The 17,961-nt window shown below is 57.8% G+C and overlaps 1 protein-coding gene across 3 annotated transcripts; it reads left to right on the top strand.

Moving 5' to 3' along the window:
• Positions 1 to 4,397: 4,397 nt before the first annotated feature.
• FDXR (ferredoxin reductase) lies at positions 4,398 to 14,431 on the top strand. 3 transcript variants are annotated; one of them, XM_024760813.1, is made up of 12 exons: positions 4,398 to 4,525; positions 5,660 to 5,757; positions 9,883 to 9,978; positions 10,203 to 10,325; positions 10,505 to 10,618; positions 10,955 to 11,056; positions 12,020 to 12,127; positions 12,375 to 12,459; positions 12,593 to 12,792; positions 12,875 to 13,046; positions 13,669 to 13,839; positions 13,973 to 14,431. In XM_024760813.1, exons 1-12 carry the CDS (start codon positions 4,447 to 4,449, stop codon positions 14,101 to 14,103), a joined length of 1,479 nt encoding a protein of 492 aa, XP_024616581.1. In that variant the 5' UTR covers positions 4,398 to 4,446; the 3' UTR covers positions 14,104 to 14,431. The 3 variants fall into 3 exon arrangements, with proteins under 3 accessions (XP_024616581.1, XP_024616580.1, XP_024616583.1); XM_024760812.1 differs by having other exon boundaries at positions 4,443 to 4,525; positions 13,669 to 13,820; XM_024760815.1 differs by lacking the exon at positions 4,398 to 4,525 and adding an exon at positions 4,553 to 4,623 and having other exon boundaries at positions 5,658 to 5,757; positions 13,973 to 14,252.
• Positions 14,432 to 17,961: the final 3,530 nt, after the last annotated feature.

Raw genomic sequence — 17,961 nt, 5'->3', positions numbered from 1 at the left:
AGCCTCCCCCGCTTACTGCTTTGCTATATGTTATCGCTGCTCTTTTGAAATGCATTAGCGACTCAGACGTGGCCTTAAGGACTGGGAATGCGATTAATCAAACTACTTATTCTCCACAAGAAAAATGCAACATCAGAAAAGGCCCCATTGCACAGTCCTGGCTAATTATTAAAACCATCCTAGCGCTTCCCTGGTGGCGCAGGGGTTAAGAATCCGCCTGCCAACGCAGGGGACACAGGTTCGAGCCCTGGTCTGGGAAGATCCCACATGCCACTGAGCAACTAAGCCCGTGTGCCACAACGACTAAGCCTGCGCTCTAGAGCCCATGAGCCACAACTACTGAAGCCCGCGCGCCTAGAGCCTGTGCTCTGCAACAAGAGAAGCCACCGCGATGAGAAGCCCGTGCAGCGCAACAAAGAGTAGCCTCAGCTCTCATTAACTAGAGAAAACCTGTGTGCAGCAGCGAAGACCCAATGCAGCCAAAAACTAAATAAATAAATTTATTAAAAACATAAAAATGAAACCATCCTAATACAATCAGTGACTCATTGTTATTGATCTGGGCCTGAGTGGGGAATGCGCTGCAGCTGGAGGCCCTGGTACCAGACTTGGCTGTACAAGAAGCACCCAAGAACACTCCATCACTTTGAAGCTTGATTTTCTGTTACGCTGGGATTGTGGCTGGGATTGCGTGGGGCTTGAGAAATGAGGGGAGATGACAGGAGTGAATGAAGCCCCTCTAGGGCTCTGCAGACACCTATGGTCTAATTAACAGGTGTATCGGAGGTGATAATGTTTACAATGATGATGGTGATAGCTAACATCAATTCAGGACTTACAGCACATTTTCCCCTATGCTATCTAACTTTAATCTTTACAAGAAATTGGTACTATTTTCCCCTCACGTTACATATTGTGAAGATAAGCCTCAAAGAGATTAAACTTATCAATATCATATAGCTAGCAAGTGGAGGAAGAAAGATTCAAACCTGGTGTGTCCAACGCCAGAATTCCTGCTCTTAACCACCAGACATACTACCTCTGGGTAGGGAGCCCTATAGGGCTTGCTGGGGTGTCAGATCCTGAATCTCCTTCTCTTCCTCCCGTCTTAATAAATGGATCATTAAGACAAACTCTTTATGAACATCCATTATGTGCCAGGCACTGTGCAAAGCTCTGGGGATAAAAGAGTAAATGCGATGGGGCCCCAATCTCCTGGAGCTTACGGTCTAGTGCAGGCATTGACAAACTTTTTCAGTAAAAGGCAAAATGGTAAATGTTTTGGGCTTTGTGGATGATATGGTCTCTGTCACAACTACTCAACTGTGCCATCAAAGTGCAAAAACAGCCAGAGACAATATGTAAAGAAATAAGCATCACTGTGTTCTAATATATAATATATATACATATATATTTTTTTTGGGGGGGGGGGCCATGCTGCAAGGCTTGCAGGATCTTAGTTTCCCAACCAAGGATCGAACCCGGGCCCCGGCAGTGAAAGCGCTGAGTCCTAACCACTGGCCCGCCAGGGAGGTCCTTAAAAGAATTTAAAAAAAATTTTATGTAGTTTTCACATGTCACAGAACATTATTCTTTACAGTTTTAGAAAAACTATTTAAGAATGTAACAGCCATGAACTTGTGGGTTATACAAAAACAGGTGGTGGGCAGGATTTGGGCTGCAAACAGTAGTTTGCCTACTCCTGGTCTAGTGGGATGAGCACAAAACACAATGACTTATTAGAAATCAGAGCAGTATTTACCTCTGAGTACCAGGGAGGGGAAGTGACTAGAAGGGGCACAAGGAATTCCTGGGGGTGCTGGCCATGTTCTACTTGATCTGAGTGGAGGTTGCATGGTTATATTTCGTGGTGACTCATCAAATCGTACACTTATGGTTTGTGCACTTTTCTGTTCATTGTACTTTGTAAAGAAAAAAATGTCGCCTGCCATTCCAGTTCTACAAGAATCAAGCCATTAGCTACTGCAGCCACCCACTGGCAATGATCCCAAAGGGGAATTCAGGATGGGGAAAAACAGGAGGCATTCTGTGCTTTGGATATACTGGCCCCTAGATAGTTAATTTATATATCTAAGGAAAAATTTCAGTGACCCCATATTCTTGCATCTTACATGGAAAAGCAGTAAAAGCATTAACTCGAGATGTCTGTTCTTTGTGATTAGCAATACTCTTTTTTTCCTTGACTACATGTTTTTCCCAGCAAAAAAGAGTTCATGTATATCCTGGCTCCTCCCTTACCTCTTTGGAGTAGTTTCTCAGAGTAATCTGAGAGGCTGTCTCCTGGGCTACAGTCCTCAGTAAGGTCCCGGAATAAAACTGAACTCACGATGTGTACATTGTGCATTTTTCTTTTAGTCGACAACTTCAATAAAAAAAATAAGAATGATAGGGACTTCCCTGGTGGCGCAGTAGTTAAGAATCCGCCTGCCAATGAAGGGGACACGGGTTCGAGCCCGTGGTCCAGGAAGATCCCACATGCCGCGGAGCAACTAAGCCCGTGTACCACAACTACTGAGTCTGAGCTCTAGAGCCCGTGAGCCACAACTTCTGAGACCACGAGCCACAACTACTGAAGCCCACGTGCCTAGAGCCCATGCACCGCAACAAGAGAAGCCACTGCAATGAGAAGCCCGTGCACCACAACGAATAGTAGCCCCTGCTCACCACAACTAGAGAAAGCCCGCGTGCAGCAACGAAGACCCAACGCAGCCAAAAATAAATAAATAATTAAAATTTTAAAAATTTATTTAAAAAAAAAAGAATGATAAAGCAGTGTAATAGGTAATGATGGGCTGGAGTGCTGCAGGGACAAAAAGGGGCCCTAACCCAGCTTGGGAGAGGATGGGTCAGGAAAGGCTTCTCCAAGGATGTGCTTCACAAGAAGGCCCTTGGGGGAAGGGTGGGGGAGGCAGCATCAGGATCACTGGGTCAGATGTGACTATGGACCTGTCATTTAAAAATACATCTCGTTATGATCCAGCAATCCCACTACTGGGCATATACCCAGAGAAAACCATAATTCAAAAACACACATGCACCCCAACGTTCACTGCAGCACTATTTACAATAGCCAGGTCACAGAAGCAACCTAAATGCCCACTGACAGACGAATGGATAAAGAAGGTGTGATACATATATACCATGGAATATTACTCAGCCATAAAAAGGAACAAAATTGGGTCATTTGTAGAGTCGTGGATGGACCTAGACACTGTCATACAGAGTAAAGTAAGTCATAAAGAGAAAAACAAATATCGTATATTAACGCATGTATGTGGAATCTAGAAAAATGGTGCAGATGAACCCGTTTGCGAGGCAGAAATAGAGACACAGATGTAGAGAACAAATGTATGGACACCAAGGGGGGAAAGTCGGGGAGGGGGGTATAGTGGTGGTGGTGGGATGAATTGGGAGATTGGGATTGACATACATACACTGATATGTATAAAATAGATAACTAATAAGAACCTGCTATATAAAAAATAAATTAAAAAATACATCTTGTTTCTTGTGGATTTTTTGGCCTTAATTTTGATCTTCTGAAACACTGCATTACAAGGTTATTACTTTGATTACTGAGGTTTTTGGCGCCCCCTTAAAATTTGCACTCCAGGCCATTGCCTCATTCGCCTCACCCTATTCCAGCCTGCTGGACAAGGGTGGGAGATCTGGCTCTGCCCTTGGTACAGAGGGCAAGACGCTCCTCTCTGTTCCCTCACCTATGTAAAGGGGAGGACGATTTAAGCAACAAGATCTCCAAGGTTTAAAAGTCTCCCTGGCCCAACCTGGACAGCATCTTATCGGGGTCAAACCTGTGTAACGCCCGGCGCCGGAGAAAGGAATGCCGGAAGTCCTGCCTGGAGACCCTTTTTCCAGACTTCCGGACTCTGTGGTTATTACCCAATGGGCGGGGAGGCTCGCTTGAACCTGGCTTGTGATTGGCTGAGATGGAAACGAGGCGGGGTTCGCTATCAAATGGGAAAGGCGTTTGCGTCATCAGCAAGCGACGACAGCTTCCGGGGGTGGGGTAAGTAAAGTAAGCTCCTTTCTAATTGGTTCCTTCTTTCAGGCGGGATTGAAACAGTAATGGGGATTTGCTCTCCTCCAACTCTAGGCTCCAGATAATTGGAGGGAGGGTTAAGATTACGGAGCAATTTATTGAGTCACATACGGCCCGGAAGTCCTGGGGGGCGGGCCCTCAGTGGAAGGGGGTGGACCTGGGGGCGGGCTTTTCATTAGGGCGGCGGGATTCTTTCGTGTGTGTGGGTGGAGCCGCCACGCTGTGCTTTCCTGGAGCGTGGGAGGCGGGATTTGGGGCGGGGCCGCGATTGTGGGCGGGGTCACAAGAAGGACGAGGGCGGGGCCGGAGCCGGCGTGGGAGATCAGGGCGGGGTCGGGTCCGCTGCCTAGTTGCTCTTTCCAGGCATGGCTCCGCGCTGTTGGCGCTGGTGGCCCTGGTCGGCATGGCCTCGGACCCGGCTGCCTCCTTCCGAGAGCACCCAGAGTAGGAGCAGGGCACCTGTAGGGCTGAATGGGAGCGCGGGGAGGCCTGCGAGCGCTAAGTATAGGAGTAAGAGCCGAGCTGGTTGCAGGGCTGGAGAGGGGAGAGAGAGGGGACCAGGGGCGAGACTGGAGGGGTCCACTCATGCAGATGAGATGGGGGTGGTGTACAGCGGCAGGTGGCGGCCTGTGCGGTAATATGTGAGGCTCCTGGGGTGAGACAGGGGTCAACAAAAGTGAGAAGGGGAGACCATGATGTCCACAGAAGTGAGAAGGAGTGAATGGGGGTGATAAGGAGGTCTGTGGGGCAAGAGGGAAGTCTGAGGCGAAACAGGGGCCTCTATGGGCAATAGAGGGATCTGTGGAGAGAGAGGTAAGAAGAGGTAAAATGGGGCCTTGTGGGGAGATCCACAGGGGCGATATGGGGTCTGTTGGAAGGATGTGGTATTCTAGCTGGGTGGGTTGGGAACCCGGTGAGAAAAATTAAGAAGTGCTGAGCAGGGAAGCTTCAGGGGTGATGGGGATTGTCGAGTAGGCCATCTTCAGCGGCGTAGTAAGTTCATGGGTGAGATGAGGGCTCTGGATGGAGACACAGCCTTTGGGAATTCAGATGAAGTAAGGGACCCTGCAAACGCTAAAGCTTTGAGGAAAAAGAGGAGTGCACAGATGAGGGTGAAGCCTGGGAAACTGTTTTCTGTTGGACACTGAAGTTGGGGTTTGGGATGGGGAGGGAGTCTTTTTTAAAAATTTTATTTAATATATTTTTGGCTGCATTGGGTCTTCGTTGCTGAGTGCAGGCTTTCTCTAAGTCGCGGCTAGCGGGGGCTACTCGTCACTGCGGTGCGCGGGCTTCTCATTGCTGGGGCTTCTCTTGTTGCGGAGCACGGGCTCTAGGCGCACAGGCTTCAGTAGCTGTGGCCCGTGGGCATCAGTAGTCATGGCTCGCGGGCTCTAGAGCGCAGGCTCAGTAGTTGTGGCGCACAGGCTTAGTTGCTCTGCAGCATGTGGGATCTTCCCAGACCAGGGCTCGAACCCGCGTCCCCTGCATTGGCAGGCGGATTCTTAACCACTGTACCACCAGGGAAGTCCCGGGAGGGAGTCTTGAACTGACCTTCCTCCCCGGTCCCCCCTGCCCTAGGCTTCCGCCAGCAGTTCTCCACACAGGAGCAGACCGCCCAGATCTGTGTGGTGGGCAGTGGCCCAGCTGGCTTTTACACCGCCCAACACCTGCTAAAGGTAAGCCGCTTCCTCCTGGTTCCTTTTCCCATGATTCACCTGCTGCTCCAATCCTAAGGGCAAGCTCCACTCCTTTGGGTTTTAAAAGCACTCCTGGGTCCCTGAAGGGGAAGGGGCTCCCAGCCCATCTAGACGGGACATCTCCTGCATGCTTTGTCACCTGGGGCTCCCCACTCTAGGTCCTCAGCTAGAAGAGAAGTGTGTTTGCCTCATGGGTGATGGTCAGGGGTCTGTGGCAGACGGTCGGTTATGCCTTCTTGGCCAAGTACTCCAGGGAGCTTATGCAGACCTGCATGATGACTTTGTTGTGCCCCTCATCTTCCCTTCTTTCTCCTCTGTCTCCCCTCTGTCCCGAACATCCTGCATCTTGAGGCCACTCCCTCTTCTCAGGGATTTCTGTAACATTAGGCCCCTCACTGCGCGCTCCTCGCCAATAGCTCCAGCCCTCCCCATGCCGTGCTGGTCTTCCGGCATGCTCTCCACCCTCCATTCCACACCTTCCCCCCACCCCATGGCCGGGGTCTCAAGGTTTATAGTATTAGCCTTGGTGGGCAGGGCCCCAAGGTTGCTGGTCACCCTTGAAACCTCGGCAGACCTTGGCGGGAGGGAGGAGGGAGTGGCAGACCTAGGCTGACTGAGACATAGGACGATGACCTTGCTGTGGAGAGAGAGGAGAAAGGATGAATATATTAATTACATGCACACACACACATATGCAGATATTAATACTTAAAAAGTAGGGTGATCAACCTGCTCAGTTTGCCCAGGATGTAAGGCTTTCAGTGCTAAAACTGGGAGGGTCTTGGGGAGGCCAGGATGAGTTGGTCACCCTGCCAAAAAGTGACCTAAGCACGGCTTCCAAGCAGCACAGGGGAAAGAGCTAATTACGATGAAGTGACCAGCGTGAGCCCATTTGGCTGGGATCAGTCAGAAAGTGCTTCCTGGAGAAGTGAGTTGAAGGAGGTCTCAGGCTCTGGAGAGGGCCTCCCGCACGGGCGCTGGCAGGGAGACCAGGGATCTCCCAGGGGCTGGGGAGGTCCTGGAGGGCTCTGTGTAAGGGGCACTGTGTGAGCTGAGCCTGAAATTTGGAGAGGGAGGAGGGTAGGCCTCCCAGGCAGGATTCTCAATGTCCCCAGTGTGAACAAAGGCTCTGGCCTGCACATACTTTCCCTGGGGGAGGTGCTGGAGGATGGGCCCCCGAGGCCAGTTACAAGCTGGTCCTGGCCCACCGGGAGCTCCAAGCGACTGGCTATGCTCCCGCGGCAGGCCCACGCGCAACACATTTGGGACAGCGGCACTTAGCCGAGTCAGGCACTGTCTGTACAGCATCTCATCACATCCCCAAGACAAGTTGCGAAGCAGGTGGCATGACTGTTGCTTCACAGATGAGAACTGAGCGAGGCTGCCCAAGGCCCCACCTCTGAGCAGGGAAGGCCTGGGTTCTGAGCGTGGGCACTCCGATGGCAGAGCCCGCTCTTAAGCTCCACGCTGGGCCATTCAGTAATCAACCACTGGACACTGACATGATCCAGGCACAGCTTGGCACTGGGAACATGGGTGTGAGCAGGACAGACGTGGTCCCCGTGCTCAAGACCTGACAGTCTACTGTGGGAGGCTGTGGAGTGGTGGGAAGAGGGTTTATGCGGTATTCTAGGGCTCTGATGTGGGGTGGGGGGGGCGTGTACAGGAGGGGTACCTAACCCAGCCTGGAGGAGGTGACGTCCAGATTGCTGTCTCAAGGACAGAAGGACCAGCCCGGTGGGGCAGGGGAATGGGTAAGAGGCCAGAGGGCCCCAGGCACAGAGAACCGTGTGACAAAGACCCAGAGAAAAGAGAATGCGGGTTTGGGGACCGTTGAGTTCAGAAAGGTGGGCGTGTGCAGTGAGGGTGGAGGGGTGAGAGCAGAGGCTGGAGGAGGTAGGTGGGCCGAGATCCTTGTGGCTGGGAAGCCACTGACCAGCTTGGACTCGTGCAGTTTCTCTTGGTGCTGTCCACCCCCTTCCCCCCATGAGGCCCTTGGGGGACTTGTGAAGATACACATTTCTGGGCCTAGTTCCCACCTAATCAAACTGTGTCTGGGGCCCAGGAATCAACATTTGAAAACAACCCCCTGCCTGCTGCTATAGGTGGTTGGCTTCAGTGAAGGGTTTTAGGCAAGGGACTGAAAGCACCCTGTTTTTGATCTGGAGCCCTCTCTCTGCCTGCAGGGCAGACAGCAGAGCGAGAGGCAGGGCTGGTGGTCGAAAGAGCAGTGGGGAGGATGGGGGTCTGACTGGACAGGGTAGAGGGGAGTCAGGGAGGAGCCCCAGCTTCTGACCCCGGAGCAGAGAGGGAGAGGTTTGGGGGAGGGGAGGACTGACTTTCATCCCAATGGGTGTGAGGTGTCTAGGGTGAGCTGTTCAGGGGTCTCAGGCTTGGTGGAGGGTCTGGGCAGAAGAGAGAGAGTGGAATGTCATCAGTAAGTCCACGGGAATTTGAGGTCACAGGAGGGAGCGGATGACAATTCCCCAGGGAATGTGTGTGGGGGCAAGGGAAGGGGGGGTCTCAGATTGGAAGACCTCAGAGAATATTCTTGTTAGAGGGGGGACAGAGAAAAAGGGGCCTGGAAAAGAACAGCCAGAGGGATTGGAGGGACCTGTGAGAGCTAGGGAGGAGGGCATCGTGGAAGATGAGGCCAGTAGATAGGTCCAGCGGGTTGAGCCTTATGGAGGTGGCCTTGGAGAGAGCCCTGTGAGCTGCAGGGAAGGCTCCACAGCTGGAAAGAAGGGAAGATAAGATGGAAAGGCGGATAGCGTCCGGTATTGACCTCCAGGCTCAGCAATTTGAACTTTGTCCCACGGCAGGACAGCCAGGGAAGGTTTGGGAGCAAGGTGGTGTGACGGTAATGACAGCTTTTGATTGAACACCCACAGCAGGTCACTCCCTGGACTAAGGGTGTAGGCTTTGCTCATTTCATCCAGAAGCCCACGCCGGAAGGAATGTTCTGTGGTCCAGTAAGGAACATTCCAGCGGCAGAGTCAGATAGCGGTGGGGCTGGCTTGGCCCCGCGGCTGTGGACTCCAGAGCTGCACCTCTTCAAGGGCACAGCGACGTCAGCGGGGCTTACGGGGGATGGGGAGAGTCGGGAGGCACGATGGGCGCGTGGGGGGCCGGGACTTGGGTGCAGGCAGTGGGATGTGGACAAAGGCAAGGAGCTGAGCGGGAGGCTTTGTTGGGCTGAGGGCTGCTGGAGGGCGGGAGCTCATTTGCCTCGAGTCCCGCTGAATCGGGCACGAGGCAGGGTCGTGTCATCCACGGGAGCCCCAACTGCTTGACCCTGAACCTGCTTGTGGCCCAGAGTCTCACCGTCCTGGCCTCCGGGATGTTTCTCAACAACCCTGAGGGGCGTGTCATCTGTCCCGGTTTACAGAGGAAGAGACTGAGACCCGGGCGGACGCTGGGACTTGCCGGGGCCATGCGGCTGTTTGGTGGCGGAGCTACACCACACTTGTCTGCCCGACTCCCAAACCTGAGCCTTCCCCACGGCCCCTGTGGGTGCCCCGGGGTGGGGGGCAGGCAATGTGGAACCGACATAAGAGTTAGATTGTTTTTTCTAAGACTAGGAGTAGGGCCACTTCCACCCCCTCTGCTCCCCTCATGCCCCAGCTGTGCCTCTAAGTCTCTGTCCTGCTGGTCCACTTTCCAACAGGATGGTCTCGGAGGCTAGAGCGGGTGTGAGTTTCCAAGGGTGGTTCTCAGGTCATCTGTGGGCTGGGCATTTCTAGAAGTGTCCGCGGGTTCTAGGGCAGGGCTGTGTGTCACATCTGACCCAAGTAGACGAAGAAGCTCCCCTGATACAACTCCAGTGGAGGGAAAGCTGCCATCTTCCTTGGTTGGCCAGAGTTCTCGCCATCTCAGTGGGCTGGCAGTCCTTGAAGTCTGGCCTCGGCTGCCCTGGCCCTGTGCTGCCCACTCCTCTAGCCCGGCTCTCTAGGCAGATGGGGAGTCGTGGGCCTTTCTCTCTCCTTGCAGAGGGTCAAGGCCACCTTGTTAGCCCACTGAGCTGGGCTCTCCTGCTTTGTCCTGGGAAGGGCAGGACCCACAGGGGCCCCCCTCGGCCCCACAGCCATTGCCTTCTCCCCCCAGCACCACCCCCGGGCCCACGTGGACATCTACGAGAAGCAGCTGGTACCCTTCGGCCTGGTGCGCTTTGGCGTGGCACCCGACCACCCCGAGGTGAAGGTGGGTCTCTCTGGGCTCAGAGCAGGGCTTTGGAGACTTTGGTTGAGGTGAGGAGGGAAGGGAGGCTCCCTGACTGCATGGAATGCAGTCATTCCATGACTGCATGGAATGACCCCAGGCCCTCTCGGGGGATGCCATCCCGGACATTGTGGGGTGAGGGTGGCGCAGCCACGGGCCCTGGAGCTGCCCCACCCTCTAACCCCTCCCACTCCGGGCCCCGACAGAATGTCATCAACACTTTTACCCAGACGGCCCACTCTGACCGCTGTGCCTTCCACGGCAACGTGGTGGTGGGCAGGGATGTGACCGTGCAGGAGCTGCGGGACGCCTACCACGCCGTGGTGCTGGTGAGCGCAGACGGGGAGGGGGCAGAGCCGCCGCAGTGGTTGGTGGCAGCGGGTGGAAGACCTAGGGGTGAGGGCCACGGCGGAGGCTGTGGAGGAGGAGCCGGAAGGAGGCCGCTGGGAGCCCGGCGGGGGCTGCCTGGCCCCTTAGCCGCTGCTGAGGCCTCTGGGTCTTTCCTCAGAGCTACGGGGCGGAGGACCATCGGGGCCTGGAGATCCCCGGAGAGGAGCTGCCGGGCGTGCTCTCAGCCCGGGCCTTTGTGGGCTGGTACAATGGGCTTCCTGAGAACCGGAAGGTGAGTTTGGGGAGCGCTCCCCCGGCCTCTTCCTCCCCACTCCTCCACCGGGGCCAGGGGCAGCTCTTAGCTGCCGCAGCTCGGGGAAGAGGGAGCCACAGGCCTGGGAAGCACGCAGTGAGATGAGATGTGAAACATCAGGCTGGCCGAGGGGCGAGGCCCCTGGGAAGAGGGGGCGCCGGGTCAGGGTGGAGGGACCTGAGCTGAAGCTCAGGGCGGGTGGACTTTCCGAGAGTAGGGGAGCCTGAGGGTGCGGCCGGGGACTGGGCGTGAGGCTGAGATTAGCCTGACTGGGGCCGAGGTTAGGGGACCCCTATCCAGACCTCTGTCCTCCAGCTGGCGCCGGACCTGAGCTGTGACACGGCCGTGGTTCTGGGGCAGGGGAATGTTGCTCTGGATGTGGCCCGGATCCTGCTGACGCCACCTGAGTACCTGGAGGTGAGTGGGTAGGTCAAGGGCCGGAGGGGTGGAGGGGGGGGTCACACCAAGGAGAGGGTGCCCCTGCCTGCAGGGTTTGGGCTTCTGTTTCCCCTTGGTGCTGGGCAAAGGCCTTCTAGAAGGCAGCCCGTGAGCTTCATCTCATACCATTTCCCCCTTCACATTCTGCAGCTACATAGGCTTTTTTTTTCTTTGCGCTGTACGCGGGCCTCTCACTGCTGGGGCCTCTCCCGTTGCGGAGCGGACGCGCAGGCTCAGCGGCCATGGCTCACGGGCCCAGCCGCTCCGCGGCATGTGGGATCTTCCCAGACCGGGGCACGAACCCACGTCCCCTGCATCGGCAGGAGGACTCTCAACCACTGCGCCACCAGGGAAGCCCCCATAGGCTTTTTAAAAAAAAGTTTTCAGTATACACACACCATTCCTCTTGCTCAGAGCCCTCTCAGCTCCCCTCCTGCCCGTTAACCTGTTTGCATCTTTTAGTTCTTGGTTCAGTTCTCCTTTCCTCCAGGAAGCCTCCATGGCCCTGAATAGGTCCATTTCCCTGTAATACTCTCCTCCCATAGACTTGGCTACTTCTGTTTCAAAGCATGTTGTCACCGCTGCAATTTTATACTTTTTATTGAATATTCGATAAATCTCTCTCCACCAGATCAGAAGCTCTGTGAAGGCCAGTACCACGTCCCTTTTGCTCAACATTGACATCCCCCCCCATCCATGCCCTTTGCACAGTGTCTGGCACGTGGTAAACACTCAGTAAACACTTGTTGAATGAAGAGCGTGGGCCTGGTTTGCTACTAATTGGAGCCATTCTCAGAATTGGCAGCAGTGCTGCATCCGGCCACCGGGGGGATGGGCAGTGATGCCATTTCAGGCTGCCAGCCTTCTCACCGCCCAGCCAATGGAGAGGTCCCCCTTCTGCTGTCAGTGTCCAACGACTTTAAGGTCCTCCTTTTGTGCCAGAAAACGGATATCACGGCGGCTGCCCTGGGGGCACTGAGACAGAGTCAGGTGAAGACGGTGTGGATAGTGGGCCGACGTGGACCCCTGCAAGTGGCCTTCACCATTAAGGTGCTGGGGCCTGAGGGAGAGGGGCCAGGGTCCCAAGTAGATGGTCTGCTCCTTGGGGGGGTGTGGCAGGGCAGAGCTGCCTGGGGTGGAAGAGGGAGAGCCAGGCAGGGCCCCCCCTGGGGCCCAGTGCCTTCCGTGCTGGTGGGAGCTGGTGGTGTCTCCCACCTGGGCTGGGCTCTGGGGTGGGCTCAGAGTAGACAGCGCTCTGGGCCTGACTCCTCCCCCACTCCCCGCCCACACCGCCAAGGAGCTTCGGGAGATGATTCAGTTACCAGGAACTCGGCCCATTTTGGATCCTGCGGATTTCTTGGGCCTTCAGGACAGAATCAAGGGTGAGGGGCCCTGGCCCGGCCCCCCGGCTCACCAGGGAGGGGATGGTCTAGGTCAGAGAGGGCTCGGAAGAGGGCATTAGGGGAGAGGGCTGTAACCCGGACACCGCCCTGAGATGTTCTGTGTTGCTAACAGAGGTCCCTCGCCCGAGGAAGCGGCTGATGGAACTACTGCTTCGAGCAGCCATGGAGAAGCCAGGGGTGGCGGAGGCTGCCCGCCGGGCATCGGCCTCCCGCGCCTGGGGCCTCCGCTTTTTCCGAAGCCCTCAGCAGGTGCTGCCCTCGCCAGATGGGCGGCGAGCAGCAGGCATCCGCCTGGCAGTCACCAGACTGGAGGTGAGTCTCCCGTTATCCGAAGACACCCCCGTTCTCAAATCTCCCCAGCCCCAGCCTGGTGCTTCCCACCCTCTCCCCACAGGGCGTTGGTGAGGCCGCCCGGGCAGTGCCCACTGGAGACGTGGAGGACCTCCCCTGTGGGCTGGTGCTGAGCAGCATTGGGTATAAGAGCTGCCCCATCGACCCCAGTGTGCCCTTTGACCCCAAACTGGGGGTCATCCCCAATGTGGAGGGCCGGGTTGTGGATGTGCCAGGTGAGAGGGTGCAGTGGGGGACAGGGAGGCTGGTGTCTCCTGGGGCCATTCGCATTCATTCATTCATCCGGTGACATGCACTGAGAACCTGCTCTGAGCCAGGCCCTGTCCCAAGACCCTGGCCCTGCCCCAGCCTCCTCCTGGCCCTAGAGGAAGCTCCCAGTCTAGCTGAGATGCCCACACATATGTCTGGTTATTAAGTCATTCAGTTTACTGAGGCCTGCTCTGGGCTAGGCCTAGTGCTGGGACTGGAGATGAAGCGGCAGCCCCTTGGCCTCAGCGAGCTTCCAGCCTGATTTAATATCCACAGACCTGTCTAGTCATTCATTAATTCGTTCACTGTTTACTGAGAGCCTGTTGAAACAAGGTGGGCAGAACCCAGCTCCTACAGGGAGCTCCTGGTCTACAGGGACACTGAGGTGTAAGGGGGATGGCATGGTAAATACAGGTTGGGAAGCATTGAGGGCAGTGGGCCAGCGGCCAGAGTGGGCCCAGCTGATGGATGCTGGGAGGCCGTGGGATGTATGGAGGCGTGTGTACATGTGTGTGTACTGAGGCCCAGGCTTGCCAGGGGTGTCCAGCCAACTCCCCGTTCCTTACCCCTTTGTTACCCCTCTCCAAGGCCTCTACTGCAGCGGCTGGGTGAAGCGGGGGCCCACAGGTGTCATCACCACTACCATGACTGACAGCTTCGTCACCGGCCAGATTCTGCTGCAGGACCTGAAAGCGGGGCTGCTGCCGTCTGGCCCCAGGCCTGGCTACGCGGCCATCAAGGTCCTGCTCGGCAGCCGAGGTCTGGGCCCTGTGTGAGCTCCTGGGAGGTGGGGTGGGGGGGTCCCTGGGCCTTTCACTGTTTGGAAGGGGGCTGCTCTGGGCTGGGGTAGAGGAGGAGGTGAAAGCAGTGACCCGTCTTCCCTCTGCCGCAGGGGTCTGGCCTGTTTCTTTCTCGGACTGGGAGAAGCTGGATGCTGAGGAGGTGTCCCGGGGCCAGGGTGCGGGGAAGCCCAGGGAGAAGCTGCTGGATCCTCAGGAGATGCTGTGGCTGCTGGGACGCTGAGACCAGATCCCAGGCAGGCACGGAGGGGAGGAGTGCTGTGCGGGGGAGAGGGATCGGGGTCAGTCTGAGCAGGACTCTGCACCACAGCTGCATCGCCTGGCCGTCCTGGCGTGGGGCCTTGGCTGCCCCTTTGCCAGGGGCCTCTGAGCATTTCCTCGTACCAGAAAGTCGTTCTTGCCACTGTGGGTAACTCTCAGCAAGGAGATAACCTTAGTTAGGGATGGGTGCAGGTGCAGGCTGACCTTTCTCCCCACTGCCTATCTCCTGCTGGACTTGGGAGGGTCACCAGGTCGGAAATATGCTGGAAATAAAACACCTGCCACCGAGGGACAGTGGTTGATGTGCGACTTCTTCCTGGGCCCGGGGTCACCTTCCAGCTGCAGCTCCCCTCCAGCCACCAGGTGGCGCTGCAGAGCCAGCTCCCTGTTCAGGGGCCTCCTGGGGGCTTGAGGGGTTTTGGCAGCCAGTGCTGGCACCCACCGTCTTTTTCTCAGCTTGGCCCTGCTGCGGCAGCCTACCTGCCTTCTGCCCACACGGCAGGCACCTTGCCTGCTCTGCTGGCCCTACTGCTGGGTCCCCTCCCTGGTTAGTCCCCAGTACAACCCAAACAAGAAAAGAGAGAGCTGGGCAGCAGCTTGCCCCATCTACTCCCTGTGGCCCCTCTGTCTGGTGCGGGTCCCCCACTCTGTCCTTCCCGCCTTTGTTGGTTTCCAGCCAGACTGACAAGCCTTGAAAAATAGTACCTCAATGTCCGTAGCCTGTTCTCCATCTTTTACACCAGGCCCCAAGATGCTGACCTCACTTTATAGACAGGGGGCTTCTCGGAATTAACCGGCCCAAGGTCACACACCCAGTGAGCTTCGGGCTCGAACCCAGGGTTCCGGGCAGCCTGTTTTCTCCGAGGTTGCGCTTGGTCCCGAGTGTCCTGTCGGGTCTGGGGACACAGTCGTGGAGAGGGGAGAAGGGACGCGAGGGCGGGCAACAAGAGCCCTAGAACAGCACTGGAGTCTGGTGGACGCAGGGAACCCCAGGAAGGGGGCGCCGGGGGACCGGGACCCTCGGGGACCGGGCCTGGGGTTTGGACCTGGGCGGGCGGAGAGGAGGTGAGGAAGAGGCCGAGGTGACAGGCGCGCGGCGGGCGCGAGGGAAGGGCGCGGGCGAGGCGCCCAAGACGTTCGTCTCCTGGGTCGCCGAGCCCTCCAGCTCTTTCGCCCGGCACCGCGGCACCGCAGGGGAGGGTGCGGTGTGGGGACGTGGGAGTCTGGGCTGCGGGCCCCACAACTGTTGCTGCTGGAAGCCGGGCGGGGGCTGGGGAGCGGGGCTGGGAGCTGGGGCCGTGGCTGGGTTCGACCAGAGCGAAGGGGGCTGGAGAGGGCACGGAGCAGAGAGGACGAAAGGGGGCTGTCGGTGGCTCCAGGAGCCCGGCCCCCTGCTCCCGGAGGTCTGCTGAGCACCTACCGCGCGCATCTGCCTTCACACTCCCGCCCCTTCACCGGCTGTAAGTCCCCCAGGTCCTCCCCTCCCAGCTCTTCCTTCGGTAGAGCGCTCCCTCCTCTGACCTCAGGAAATCAGCGTGGGCTTCACCGGGTGGTGGGCTCTTCCCAAATGCTGGACCCGCGCCCGTTGGACCCAGGCTCCGAGGAGGGGAAAGGAAGGGTGGGCGAAGAGGACCTGGGAGAGCCGACAGCCTGGGTGCGCTGGGCCCTGGCTGCCCCACCAGCGTGTTGCTCTGGTCCCCCGGGGCTTCGACCAGGATCCCCGACGGCGGGGAAGGGGAGCCACTGAGCCTCCTGCAGCGGAAGGCGGTTCGTGCCAGGCCTAGGTGGGCAGGGCCAGGTCCAAACGAAGGCAAAAGCACCCAGTGGCCAGAAAATCGCCAAGGGTGCGTTCCACGACCCATCCCAAGGTCCTGCTTGGGTGAGCGAAGGGGGAATTCCCGCGGGGCCCTGAGGCTCACCCCACTTGTCCTACTGCTCACCCGTCGGGACTTGGGGCCCAGTCCCCAGCCCTCTGACAGTGGCACCTCCCCGGCTCGATCCGACCCGGGCTATGGAGAAAATGAGGAAAGGAACTTGGGCGGCGGGAGCTCGTCTGCTCAGACTCAGAGCCCGTCTAGTTTCTGGCTGCGCCAGTCCGTTTCCAACCTGCTCCTAAACCCCGTTAGGAATTCGAAGAGGAGCGTGAAGGGGACTGGGTAGGTCGGGAACCGGACTCCTGGGTTCGCCCTAGGGCAGGGCTGGGCTGGTACCCGCCTACAGCCCCGCCTGCCAGGCGAACTCGGCGCCCCCCACCCGCGGGGCTTGGGGTGGCGACCCAGCTTGGGGCAGTGGGGATGGGGACCTGGGAGCCGGGATCCCCTCAGAGGGTAGCAGCGAGGCGGGGGGCGCGGAGTGCGTGGTGCCCAGTTTGGCCGCCAGGAGGCGTGGCGCGGGTCCCCGCGCCCGGAGTTGCCGCCGCTGCTGCCGCCGCATCGCGAGTGTCCTTGAGCCGCGGGTGACGGTGGCCCTCGCCGCTTGCGCCCCCTCCTCCCGCGGGGGGAGCCCGATGCCACGTTCCCTATGAATTATATATCGCTGGCCTAAAAATACCCAGAACTTCACAGCCCGAGTGTAAGAGATTCCCCCGGGGGTTCCGGGAGGAATCAGCTGGTGGGGGGGGGGGTGGCGGGTTCGTCTTGGAGGAGGGAGACCTCGGTGACCGCGCCAGTGGGGGCAAGGTGGAGGGGTGGTCTTCTCCTCTGGCGCCTGGGTTCAGGTCTTAGCTCGGCAAAATGGAGGGAGGGAAACCCGACGGCAAAGCTGAGGCCGCTCACTCTGAGGGCAGTGGATCCAGAGGAGCCGCGCAGCCGGGGTCCCTGGGCGCCCGGGAAACAGCGCGGTTGGCGGGTTAGGCCGACTCCTGGGACCGAGGCTCCCGGCTTAGAAGAGGGGGCGGCCATCAGATGTCTGGAGTGTGAGTGCGCGTGCACGTCCGTGTGCGGGAGCCTGCCTGGGATTGGGGGAGCGGGGAAGAGAAGAGCCCTAAGCTCGTGGAGGTGCTCAGGTCGTTCAAGGTGATGTTGAGTGTCCCGGAAGTGTCACCATTGCCACTCTCCGCCGGGCTTTTGGCGGGTCCGGGAGTTCATCAAATATTAACAGCACGTTTGTGAAAGGTGCGGACGGCAAGTGGGCGGGCAGAGGTCCTTAAGACCACAGTCCAGTATGGGGCAGGGGCATCATGGAGTGGGCAAATTCCTGCAACAGGGGGCATAATGATGAGGGAGACGGCGCAGAGGCATAGCCAGGAGCTCCCCAACCTGGGGGATGAGGCTGGGGGCGGGGGAGAAGGGCAACTGGCTTACAGCCAGACCCAGACCCTCTGTCTTCTCACCCGTGTTTCCAGAGCCGCCAGGCACTAAGGCAGGTGCTCTGTGGGAGAGGGATTTAGGTGGGGCTCTGAAAATTCTGGAATTTGTCTTGTAGACAAGAGAGAGGCAGTGGGAAGAGGACATTGTAACCTGAGGGAACAGCAGAGCAAAGGCCTGGAGATGATGACAGCGGGAGCTGTCTGGCCACCAGACTGGAGGGAGTGTGGGGTGCACGGAGGGGAGGACAGTTGGGGTGCGTGGGGCTCTGTCCATGGGACCCAGGTGTCTGGACTTCATTAGTGGGCACCAGGGAGCAGCTGTGCCCTTTGAGGAGGGGTGCAGTGGCCAGAGGACTGTTTCAGGCCAGTGGGGCAGGCGGGATGGGTGGATGGGAGGTGGAGAGGTGGGAGGCCAGGGGGAGGCAAGTGGGAGATTGGATCAGGCCGGGGCTCGGGGATGACCTCCTGCCTTGCGGGGGAGGCTGGATGCCACGTGGTGCTGAGACTCTGGAG

The sequence above is a fragment of the Neophocaena asiaeorientalis genome, unplaced genomic scaffold (assembly GCF_003031525.2).
Source record: "Neophocaena asiaeorientalis asiaeorientalis breed wild unplaced genomic scaffold, Neophocaena_asiaeorientalis_V1.1 scaffold30, whole genome shotgun sequence".
Classification (NCBI taxonomy): Eukaryota; Metazoa; Chordata; class Mammalia; order Artiodactyla; family Phocoenidae; genus Neophocaena; species Neophocaena asiaeorientalis.
The sequence above is the reverse complement of the archived record's forward strand: the minus strand, read 5'-3'. Positions and strand labels throughout refer to the sequence as shown.

Bases quoted from the DNA above. Each gene is read 5' to 3' on its own strand.
- FDXR (XM_024760812.1), top strand. From the start codon at position 4,447: ATGGCTCCGCGCTGTTGGCGCTGGTGGCCCTGGTCGGCATGGCCTCGG. The intron at 10,619-10,954 runs GTGAGTTTGGGG...TCTGTCCTCCAG, and splicing joins GGCTTCCTGAGAACCGGAAG to CTGGCGCCGGACCTGAGCTG. The intron at 12,460-12,592 runs GTGAGGGGCCCT...TGTTGCTAACAG, and splicing joins CCTTCAGGACAGAATCAAGG to AGGTCCCTCGCCCGAGGAAG.